This window comes from Pieris rapae, chromosome 10 (genome assembly GCF_905147795.1).
Source record: "Pieris rapae chromosome 10, ilPieRapa1.1, whole genome shotgun sequence".
NCBI classification, from domain to species: domain Eukaryota; kingdom Metazoa; phylum Arthropoda; class Insecta; order Lepidoptera; family Pieridae; genus Pieris; species Pieris rapae.
Window position 1 is genome coordinate 2662056 of NC_059518.1, and position 12698 is coordinate 2674753.

Genomic DNA, 12698 nt, shown 5'->3' on the forward strand with positions numbered 1-12698 from the left:
TATATTTAAAAATGTGAATTTGTTGAATGAAGTTTAATAAATGAAATACGTAAATTTGTAAACATCTACCTGGTGAATTATCATTCCATGTAAGATGGGACCATTCAAGCCTTTCCTTTTGGTACTCTTGCTGTTCTAATTTAAATATATGCTTATTGAAGTAATGTTGCAGCGTTTCATTCGCATAGTTTATACAAAGTTGTTCAAACGAATTCTCTTCCAAATCTTCGAAGCCGAAGATGTCTAAGAGAGATATTCGGTGTGCATCATGCAGTCCTGCTCTATGTACAATTGAATTTATTCTCATCACAAGCCAATTGAATAACGACGAATACAGTGCTTTGGCAAACGCATCTCTTGCATCTAATGCTTGATCTATCGGCAGCGGCGATCTCATTTTCTCTGCTCGAGCCGCTGTTACTCTTGTAGTTAAAGCTCTAGCCAGTTCCTCTGCTGGTAGCTTCAGTAAGTGCGCCGCCCATCGTACTTCAGCACCTCCCCCTAATTGCACTCCTTCTTGACCATGACGAAGTTGTCGTCTATGAAAGTAAACATTCCCTAAATGTAACACAGCTGCTAGTACTCTTATTATATCCTCACGCTCCGCATCGCCAATACCCAATACTTGCATGGCGCCACAAAGCGCGGACCAATCAGCCCCCGCGCCGGCCCCTGCCGAATCTCCACCTTGATTTAAATAGAAATAATGCTCTGCCGACAATAGACCTCTAGATCTCCTTTGTTCCTCGTCCAAACCAGCCAAGAGTTCGTAGAATACATGATAATTTCGTTCTCCGGGTGATTGGGTGACTATTCGTGATTTTTCTAATAAATAATGAGCAACTCTGGCGCCGGCTAAAGCGCCATCCTTAAAGTATAATTCAAGCAATTTTCCAAAGCGACTAGAGTTGTGATTTTTTGGCGTGCGTGCGTTGCCAAAGGCTTCGAGCAATGGCGCGGCTTCTAATATCTGTTCGGATACGGGCGCTCTCCCCGGCGGTGCTGGGGCGACTGCTGCGAGAAATTGTACGGCTAATTTTGTTGACTCGGTTTTCCCCGCTCCTGACTCTCCGGATATCAATAAGGCTTGAGGCTGAGGAAGAGAAGCACGTGCGGCAGCTGCTATGGCGAACAGATGCGGTGGCAAGTCGCCCAGGGCTTCAGCTGCGTGATATCTGAAATTATTATTAATAATTAAAAAATACTGTATGGCCTATAATTATTATTAAACAAATTATGATGTGCGTGTTTATTCAGTCGAAAACAAAACCTTTAGTAATGGTAAAAAAATAATATTTATATATATTTATAATATATTTATAATAATTTCCCTCTTTACAACCCATATAATAAAATATAATTAGATAAATAATGTCTTGTTCAGTTATCAATAGGCGTATATAATATTACCTATGCTTACTTCATCGTTAATTAATATTACAAATTGATACATACACGCAATGATTACGATCTGATTAATTCCAACACGATGTTATTATCGAAACATTTACATTATCATAGAAAGATACTCGCGAACTAGAAATTCAAGTAAAACTTATGCAAATGACTAATCACGATGTTGGAATTAGATTGTTATTCTGTTATTATATAACCGTCATAGCACATCAATCGCACAATATACAAGTCGTCGGAAATATCTGCGAACCTGGCTTAATGACGTCATACAAACTGGAGAGATAGCAAAAAAATTGAAGATGTAAAAATAAAAAATATTTTATTTGTGTACTTATTTTTATTGAGTTTTATGTAGTCCTACCCATCTTACATACAGCACTAAATAGGTAGTTTATGTAATATTTCACCAAACAGAGAAACAATAAACACTAAAATGCGATTACGAAAGCAAGAATAATACACGTGCGTCGGCGATTGCGTTGGCAACGGTACTGGTTAAACCAATTTTATTATCTTTCTTAGTTTAATTGCCATGCTAAAACAATTTTTTACCTTTTTTTATCTTATAGCTACTTTAATAAAGAGATCATTTGAGTATTTTTTTTGTATTATGAGTAAGGGGGTAAGAATTTTGGATTTTACCTTCTAGCCGTCTGTAAGCCATACAATGCATCGACAGGTCGATATGGGTTAACGGCTACTAAAATGGAACCAGCGTATGTATATATCAGTCCCTGCTCGTATCTAAGCTTTAGGTTCCATAGCAGGGCAGCTTCGTGCAAATCGTGAAGGCGGGTCATATCGTCAACCCCTGTAGGACCGAGCTCCTCCCTCGGCCATACTGGGTCACCCTCCTCATCACCATTGCTCATTTGCAGGGCAAACGTTTGAGCCTGGAAAAAGAGATAATTTTCAGAATGAAACAAAAAAACTGTTAACGAACTAGGAGAAAAATTTCGATTTTGTTATTATAATTCCTACGAAAGTTTATAAATAAGAGTTGTCTGTGTGAAGTCTTCTAAATTTCCCATTACAGATACTGGGAGCACATAAATCTTCCTTTTGACTGTAATAAACCTTTGGAAGTCATTTTTTACAATATTTTTAATTCTCTGGTGGATATACTATAGACAGTAACACTATAACTACACTGAAACAGATTAGTCATATTGAAATATACTATTAAATATATTAATACAGGCTTTCTTAGTTTTTATATGCGTGGCGATTTCCTAAATCTTTGGTAATGCCCTGGAAGTATAGTCAGACATTGCATTCGTTACATAGTAATTAACATTTTTTTTTTCGCTTATATTTTGTTGTTGTACGCGAGTAGTTAATTTAGAATCCTCTATTATTTAAAGCACCCGATGACCCAGGAACCTTTACTACTTTATTGACTTTTATATTCATCTAACCATAAAGTCAATCTATGTGAATTACAATCTAGCCTATACCATATATCACTAATAAGTAATATTATAAGACTGAATCTACAATACTAGTGATACGCTTACATTAGATATTGTTCATTAACGAGTGTCCCAGATACCGCATTTGCACTTATATTTACTACACTACACTACAAAAGGTTAGTTTTCACGCGATCACGTAGTATTTCTCGTATAAAGTTATTTTATTTTTTATTATTATATACTTTCATGAGTACGCGGGGTGAGCAGCGGGATGGAACTGACGTCATGTAATGATCTGACATAACTTCACATAACAATGATATCTGCCCATCTGTAGCTGTGACCTGAAGATTCGCTATCGAGATCACTCCGATTTGCATTTAACTGCTTGTTGGACGCGCTCCTTTCTTTTTTTAACTACTGTTTAAGACCAACGTTTAAAAATATGATATGCGCTATTTTAACAGACAACGACCATCTGTAGGATTTGAGATAACGTTATCCCAATTTTAACAATCTACTTTAATATACATACAGATAATTAATCTTAATCACAAAGCCATATATGCGTTGACGTCCATCTAAATTCTGTGTATTTGCGAACATGTTTCTTAATAATAGACGAGCACCCGTCCTACTAGATAATTTGCAAACCAGAAAGACACGACTGACTAGCGTGCTACGATTATTCCGATACTGTTAAGTGACCCCCATTTATCCATACGTTTACGGCTGGCTCGATATGCGATGAATATTATTACTGATTATATATCTGTCAGCCCACCAGTCAAACGGTACTGACACATTGTGTTGGATGATTTATTTAATGATGACATCAAAAAAATCGCGGGTCACCAATGGATGCAAATAGCTCGGGAAAGATGAGAAGTCCTTTATCGAAGAGGGTTCCTGATATATACTAATTTAAAAAATAAAAATATATCTATCAATTACGTAACCTATAAAGTATATATGAATCAAGACATTGGTATGTATTACACATCGTTTTGTTTCATATTTCGCTTTTACTAAATATAATAAATTATTGCATATGTTTCAAACTTTCTAAACGTTTTAAAGGCCTGATAAGTTGTGTATGTGACGGATATTTTGTTATGTTTATAAAACGTAGCGAGGATCGATTTTCCAATCTTTTTATGATTTATTATAATTCTTGATATCTTGGTTTCTAGGATTAATTTGCCATAAGTTTGTTATGCTGAGAACTCTGGGTTTACTTAAAAGACTTCCCAAATCCGTTACACAGCCGACATTTGAACACACGATCATTGGGTTCTTCAGGACCAATTTTTTTTTAAATATAGAACATAGGGCAAACAGGCAGGAGGCTCACCTGATGTTAAGTGATACCGCTGCCCATGGACACTCTTAATGCCAGAGGGCTCGGGAGTTGCCGGCCTTTTAAAAATTGGTACGCTCTTTTCTTGAAGGAACCTAAGTCGATTTGGTTCGGAAATACTTCAGAGGGCAGGTGCTTCCACAAAGTGGTGGTGCGCGGCAAAAACTGCCTAGAAAAACGCGCAGTTGTGGAACGGCGGACGTCGAGGTGAATTTCGTATGCTGCCTCGACGTCCGATGATGAAACTCAGCCGCAGGGTATAACTAATATACAATTTGAACGAAAAGTATTTTATGTTTTGGGCCTAAGAAATTGTAAATATAGTTTTGACGAATCGTTTTCTATTCCTATTCATAACTATCACTTCACGTTATATAATTTAAGCAATTGTTAGAAATCACACGCGCGTCGTTTAATTTTTGTATTGCGCATGACACGGTGAAAATTTTCTCACTACATACTTGTTACGTTAGATAACTTATTAAAGAACTACAGTTAAGGTTTCGGTTAAGTTTGGAGATCGCAACCCTTAAAAACAATACGTATTAAGGAATGGACTTGTCCACAATTAAAGCGATACATCTATTAAGATTATTGTTTATATTTTTTTTTAATACGCGTGATCGAGTTATCCCTGTAAGCTCAGTTATGAGGCGAGTAAAAGTGATTAATTTGAATTTCTTATAACACTCAGTCAGTGTCTTGTTTTCGTTAATCACCTCCTTGAATTAACATTCGTGAATTTAAACATAATTAATTTTAATTTCTAATATTCAATCAGTAGTAAATACAAATGATAAAAGTTATTTTCATATTTAGTACATATTTGAGTCATAAATCATAGAGCAATAAAAACTTCATAAAATCAGTGTCGGCATATAAATAGCTAATCAATGATGAATCAAGTATCAACAGCCACTCTCTATCAGCATTCCGGAGGCGGCCTTGGGTGCCCTTTAAACACTTTATAACGCAAAGAAGTAATAATTTATAATACTATTCCGCTTTCTTATATTAAAAGTACGTCCTCTTCCAAACAGAAATAAATGTAAATTGGGGTTAGCATCCATAGTAATTTAACTGTTTACTTTACCTGTCCATTGACGATAGCGCTGACGAGCAGGACGCGGGCAGCTCGGTGGATCTCAATAAGCTCTCCGGGCAATGGGGCAGAGGCCCCGGGTGGCTGGAACCACACCGCAGCGCCCTCGCTCCACTCCGACCCCCCGGAGCCCGCCATGCTGCAACACAACACTAAATTTAATATTCCAAAATTATTTAATCAATTACCATCTCAAATTCGGAATATTGGAGTGTTTGACAAATTCAAAAAGGCAAAATTTTTTTCAGGCTTCAATTATTAAGTACGTTATAAACGCCCAAACTTCACATAAAATTGGTGCAAAAAGCTGATTTTTGGAGGTCTGTACTGAATTTGTATATTAAAATTTTAATTTCGCGTTTTGATAGAAACCTAGATATAGTGCAAAAGATGCCTATTAGTTCAAAAGTTTCAAAGAAAAATCTGTTACAACGCCATAATCACGTAAGAGCGTTTGTATGGAAAGATAGTCGGGTTGGGCGCTCTTAAAGATGCATGTTAGAATGAACATAGCTGACTAAAATTGTTACGGCTAATGGCGACGTGTATCTCGCTCGTATATAATATATACATATTAATATTAAGTTTCTCATGTAAATAAAATATTTCTGTTTTGTAATGAGAAATAAAGTTCTTTAAACATTAAACATTTTATTTATGACATTGTACTACTTAACTTCTTTATTGGATTAGAGATAGGATTTCTTATGATTACACTATATAGGACGATGCAACAACGACATACCCGTTTATTTTTTGCATCCGACCACTTATGAACGCGTAACTTTAAACGACACCGCGTACGACAATTACTATTAATACTCTCGAATAGTTTTAAACAAGTTTCTACTATTTTAGGTTATATTTAATAGAATAATTTAACACATAATTACATTAGACATGTAATAAATATGAACACTTTTAATGCATTTTTAACACCCGTCCATTTTGAATCGTAATGGGATATTACGTTAATTCCAGTTGTAGTTAAGTGTCTTGAAAACTAATTAATAGGGTCTGATCACTTAGCCAATTGTGATTAAGTAATATTCAATTACTTAATAATTTTAATGTGAAATGGATTTGAATAAAATAGTGAAGTCGTGTATCAATAATTTATTTTTATTGTATGACAATTCTTAATTAACAGTTGTTTTATGTAATTTATAAGTAAATAGGCGTCGGTTGCGCTGAGAAGGGCTGACCGCACGAGCAAGGCGGTCCAGACTGGAAGCAGATAGGTGCAGGAGGAGGCGGCTGCAGGCAGAACGGTTCTAGTGGTGGCGGTTGAATACACATTGGTGGTGGCGATGGAGGCTGAACGCAGATTGGGGGCAGCGGAGGTGGCTGCACATTGATCGGACAAGGAGCCGGCGGTTGCACATACATCGGCTCCGGCGGTGGAGGTTGAAAGGTTATGGGACTTGGCGGAGGTGGCTGCACACATAGTGGAGGCGGAGTAGGCGGGGTTATCATCATTGGAGGTGGTGGCGGCGGTTGCACGGGCATCGGTGGTAGCGGAGGTGGCTGTACCATCATAGGAGGCAAAGGTGGCGGTTGTACTACGATCGGTGGGGGAGCAGGAAGCTCAATCACAATTGGTGGAGGAAGCGGTAGCTCCAAGAAGATTGGCGGTGGAATCGGAGGACTGACAAGTACTGGTGGTTGCTGAGGCGGTGTTACACACATTGGTGGTAATGGTGGGGGATTGATTGTTAAGGGAGGAGATGGAGGAGGGTTTATCGTTATAGGGGGCGATGCAGGCGGAGTTATGCACATTGGCGGCCCAGGGGGTGGTGTAAACGTCATCGGTGGCGGCATTGGCAATTCTATCAGCATTGGCGGGAGTGGCGGTGGGGTAACTGTGAAAGGAGATGGGGCGGGAAGGGACACATAGATAGGGGGAGTCGGAGGCGCCTGTAGGGTGACTGGTGGTGAACAGCAGCTGCACCCGTAAGATGGTGATTGAACCACGTATGGCGAGGCATAGTACTGGCAATTCACATGAGCCTGAAAAATAAACATCGAAATTTGTATATTCATGTATAAAATACATTGATTAAATTGAAAATGTACTAATGTAATGTAAAAGTGTACTTACATATAAAATCGTTGTTATAAACAGAAGAATCATGGTGGCCACTTGATCAGTGACTTGCCGAAATGACTCCATACCCTACATTTATATACAAAGTATTACACTAACGGTTGACAAATATTATCGGAATAATTCGTTGCATTTATCGAAATTGCAATTCTATGAAGCAAGACGATAACACACGTACGGTGATGGCAAGTTTAAAATAGATTTATTATAGACAAAAATGAAGGTAATCTCGTGTTCTTTATATGCAATACCTTTGTTTATTACATATAAACGCTTTTCAATTGCTTTATTTCATGTGAAACTGGGAAAAGGGAGATACCTAAAAGTTTAAATATATTTTTTGGTTTACGACAGTTTACGTAGTTATTAAAAGACACTTAAAACTTGGAGATATTTTTTATGGAATAGGAGCGCCAAATAAATATTATAGAAAATTAATTATCATAAAAAAATGGAGAATATCATTTTTAGTATCGTCTGTTTAAGGTTCGTCTTAGAGAACAGACCGAGTTATTTAATTAATAGCTGACGTAACACAATTCTAGGTCAAAAGTCCTAGAGGTTCTTCCTCGACAAGTCTATCCATTGACTTTTCAACCCAAAGGCTAACTGATCTAACTGTTGAATATATCCAAAACTTAGAAATACTTTGCGCGTTTCAGAGTATGACGTGCAGTGAATGGAGTACATTGGAGGTAATACACAAATTTTGTTATATATAATAATGGGAACATCGATTTATTGTCAACCCACATAGGGTTCATTGAATCCGGTAAACAATGACACTTCCGCCGAAGATGTGGAAGCAACAACTTCGCATACAAATTCATAGCCTCGTAGTGAAATGTGATTGTCTGTTAAAAGTTGCTGGCCGTTAGCATGCGGCCGGCTCGTCAAGGTGTTTTTGTATGCACGACCCTAACTACTTTCTAAGCTTATACGGGCTGTCTGTTGGGATTAATGTACGCAATCGATTTATTTGAATATAATATCTACTCCCGTCTACTACTTGTATGTTCGTTTTGTTTTGCGTTCGTTTTCATGTGACTGTGGTATACACAAAAATAATAAAACAGGACACTGTTTTATTATTTTCGTTCTCTTTGAAACGTACTTTTGGATCTAATATTTTTAACATATTTTCAATGACAACAAAAATTAAATGGGTTCATTTTACATTCTATAACTTAAATTTTAATTATTTATTCACTTAAAAAATGTTATGTCATTTTAAATCATGTCCTTTGGAAAATAATAAAATGTTAATATGTACCTACTTATATTTTAACTGCTAAACATGTTGTGTGAACAGCTTCCTTCTTTATATTTAAAAAGTTGATGTGTTTCTCGGTAAGAAGGCTATATTTTGTGTCTTTTTTGTTTTCTTGTATTATGTAAATACTACCGCTGACATTAAACACGAATTCGCAAAATTAAAACGAGTCTGTATTTTCATGAATATTCAATAGTAGCATATTATGAATGCGAAACAAAGAGCATATAGAACGCTCTCATACCTAAGTTTATTAAACCAAAATATGATATTTCTATGTCGTTTTTGATATTATAATCGAAGACTTGATTATACGGAGTGCGAACCATTAAAACAGCTATAGTGTTGTTATTAACAGCTATAATATAGGTTTAAAGTTCTACGAAGTTGGCGATATTTCCCCGTATGTTACCAAATCGAAAGTAAATTTGGGTGTCAATTATACAGCAAAAGGTCACTAAGCAGATAATAGAGATAAAAAGACCGTGATAAAACGATTACAGTTTCACCAACCACGCGTAACGTCTAACAGATTTTTAAAGCTTACACAACATCGACAAAATATATTCAATTAATAAAATATTTTAACAAAATCAAAAAAAAATATAGCCGGAAAAATCTTAATTTTAGTATTTTTATCTTAATAAAACATAGTTTATATATAAATAGCACCAAGCACTACAAAATTTAAAACCCGTTGCTACTGGCTGTCTTTTTATTTTATTTATATTTGAAACAACAAAATTGTGATTCTCTTTTTTTGTTAATAGCTTTGTTTACGATCCAATACTATTGTATTCTAAGTAATATTATAAATAAATACACCTTTAATATAAAAACCTAAATTACTATTCAAAATCATGACAAAATTAACAAAATAAGACGTCCAAAATCACTTAAAAATGAATATTATAGTACACAGTCGTACACAATAATTGACTTCGATTTTACACGTAAACGAATTGACTTTTTGTCGTTGTAAAAAGTCTTAATATATTTTTTACAGACAGCAAAGTTTTTATATTCTTTTACGTATTGCCAATTTCGAGTCAAAGTTGCGTGTGATTTGATATTCGTGTGAAGAAAACTGCAAAATTGATTGCAACGGTTTTTGAAAGTACATCCTGATCAAAACATATTATACATTTGAAATCTACGTGATATCGTAACAACACGACCCTATTTATTCCTGAGTTGATGTGATATAGTTTTCAATAATAATTATATACTTTAGTATGATAAATATGGACATCAAACTTCGAAGACAGCGTATTAATTACACACACACACAAAAAACACACAGTACAGGTACAGTGAATTGTTGATGTTAAACCATCAGGCGGGCAGATAAAAAGAGAAGACACAAATAAATTCGTAAATAATAAAATTTGCACGAAAAATATCGTTTTAATGTTAATTCGTAAAACGAATGTAACGCGATAAAATCAAGGATTAATCGAAACAGTTATTTATCTTCAATTAAATTGGACACACCTATTAAAAGAAATAGATTAAGTTAAGCGACATCTATGATTGTTCGTGTAAATGTTAGGGAAAGTGAACAATGACCAATTACATATCTCGTATTTCTCATTAATTTCACTTTGGGTGCGGCCACCGTTACGAAATAGCCTTGACCATGCATTCAGCTTCGAAACCCATTCAAATTCGACCTTTTAAAAGTTTAAGAACAGCAGGTACATATATCATTGTTGGAAACTGTAAAATTTATGCTCTTTGAAGAACAGGTAGGTTCTTGTATATATTGGTGCGTCAGCAAAAAAGTTTTTTTCTTTTTTTCTATTAAATTAAACTACTATTTAGGCGTTAATGTAGATAGTCAAACTGATTTAGTGTGTTGTATTTGTCTATGAATTTGAAAAATAGAATTTCCCACTCAACTCTCTGTTATGACCGGGTAATGAACACACATATACTGTTTATTTGTCGGATGCATTGTACCGAGGCACATCATTCATCAGTAATTAATACTGGTTACGTAATTTTGGCTAACGCAACAATTTAAAAAATCAAGTAGGAAGTTCATATTTAATATTTCTCATATTTAATTATTATAACAGACCAATCTGAAAATATAATATAAAATCCAAGTATTTCAGCATAACAGTAATTCTAAAATAGTAATGGCATTTAGTAAAAGTCAGTAAATATGCCAACAGCTGAGGAACCGGTTCCAATACATCTTTTTGCTTCATGGCTCCATTATGACATAGTTGGCAAAAGCAATGGTTCAATAATTTCTTTAGTAATTAAACGTATTATGTAAGTGTCTGGGATCTAGGCCGTAGCTTCTGGGGCGTTTGAACAATATGAAGTGCGGATTTTTCTTTTTCAAACTAACCTAATTGATATAGAAAGAGGTATCTGTCTACGGTAGAATCTATGACTAGACATTAATAGAATATTCATGAGCTTCCGTGTAAATTTTCATAAGTGTACAGCCTATAGTTTTACATAGACCCTCTATACTCCAATTAGTAGAAGCTATCTACTTTTGCGGATTAAGATTCACCGAATCATAGACAAAAAAATAACCTCAGATTAATGTATCTGTTACATGATCGTTTAATAATCTAATAGACGTAACGATGTTTTCCTTCACCGTTGGAGATAATGTTAAAAGCGCACGTAAAAACTCCATTAGTGCACAGTCGGGGATCGAACCTACGACCTCATGAGAAGAATGAAATGAAAGAATGAGAGTCACACACTAAAGCCACTAGGTCAACACTGCTTAGTGCTCACCGAATTATATAACTCTATTAAAATCTTAGTGATATACTTTCACACAGTATAGTACAGATTTCATTCAGTTTCAAATATTCTCAGTATTAAATGTAAAATCGAAATAGCCTCGAACGTTACCCAACATCCCGAGCCACATCCTTTGATTAATTATTAATTGAGAAGAATTTTGTGAGAATTTCCGTCGGATTGACATGTAACTATTTATATAAACTAATGATATGTAAGAGTTATAGTTAAATAAAACTTAATTGTATTTACCATAAGGATAAAAATGCAATAGGTTTTTTATTTTATCGCGTAATTTTTCGATATAAAATCAATATACGAAGCGCCAATTTTTATGATAAATTTTAACTCACCTTTAATAAATACAATTTGAGATAAGCTCAATTCTAACTTAACACAGAATTCACAAATTAAGAATTCTTTGAACTCAGTGTAGGCATTGATATAAAATCTTACAATTAATCTACAAATGATAAAAAACAAAAACCTAAAATTAAACGCATTACCGCATAATGTGTACAAATATCATTAATAAAGTAATTTTATCACAATGGCGGAGTAAAGAGCGTAAAATTGTATAGCGTGAACAATTTTCAGGTGAAACAGACGAAAGTGAGTTCCGCTCTGCTTCTACTCGTTATAATTTATTGTTTATTACCTAATATTAACATTCATTTATTCCTAGATGATATATTATTTATGATGCTAATGGTATCAACGAAGATCTCCTTTAAGAAACATCTTATTACCATCATTACAGAATTACAGACTGTACATAAATTAAAATCTAATTTTTATACTCAAGTGTTGTAGTTAATAGTAGTAACTTTTGTAGTATTGTAACAATAAATAAATAAAATAAAAATAAAAAAAGCCTATTTATTTCTTGCAAAAGTACAAAGTTAACTCAATTCTATAATATTTATTTAAGAAAAAAATTATACCATTTTTTTCGTATTTGTATGTCCATTTCCTAATTATTTTCCAAGGTTTTAGGTGAGTTGCATCCAGCTTCAGCCAGCTGTTTTAGCATTAGTAGTGCCGTCCATCTCGTGAACGGTCTTCCTCTGTTCCGTCTATCGATCGTGAAACATTTCCACCTCTTCCCATCTTCATTTAAGCTTTAGAGCATAATTTAGGGTATCAGTAGCTTTAGTAAGTCTTCTGCTTTAGCTTTAGTATCTATGTGTGTCTTATGAAATTTTCTAATGTTAAGCATGCTCCGATTTATTAAGATGCATAACATATTT

General features: G+C 34.8%; 2 protein-coding genes across 2 annotated transcripts in view; both read right to left on the reverse strand.

Moving 5' to 3' along the window:
• LOC111000131 (unconventional myosin-XV) overlaps positions 1–12698 on the reverse strand; it is a 77032-nt gene that overhangs the window by 49933 nt on the left and 14401 nt on the right. The window contains exons 2-4 of the mRNA XM_022269485.2: positions 5285–5432; positions 2059–2309; positions 70–1175 (exon numbers count right to left, since the gene is read on the reverse strand). Coding sequence (XP_022125177.2) covers positions 70–1175; positions 2059–2309; positions 5285–5431 — 1504 coding nt within the window. The 5' untranslated portion in view covers position 5432. The remainder of the gene's footprint in view (positions 1–69; positions 1176–2058; positions 2310–5284; positions 5433–12698) is intronic.
• On the reverse strand, positions 6395–7479 carry LOC111000133 (leucine-rich repeat extensin-like protein 3). Its single transcript, XM_022269486.2, has 2 exons — positions 7395–7479; positions 6395–7303 (listed from the first exon to the last, which is right to left on the reverse strand). Exons 1-2 carry the CDS (start codon positions 7464–7466, stop codon positions 6458–6460), a joined length of 918 nt encoding a protein of 305 aa, XP_022125178.2. The 5' UTR covers positions 7467–7479; the 3' UTR covers positions 6395–6457.

Bases quoted from the DNA above. Each gene is read 5' to 3' on its own strand.
- LOC111000133 (XM_022269486.2), bottom strand. From the start codon at position 7,466: ATGGAGTCATTTCGGCAAGTCACTGATCAAGTGGCCACCATGATTCTT. The intron at 7,304-7,394 runs GTAAGTACACTT...TTTATTTTTCAG, and splicing joins TTATAACAACGATTTTATAT to GCTCATGTGAATTGCCAGTA.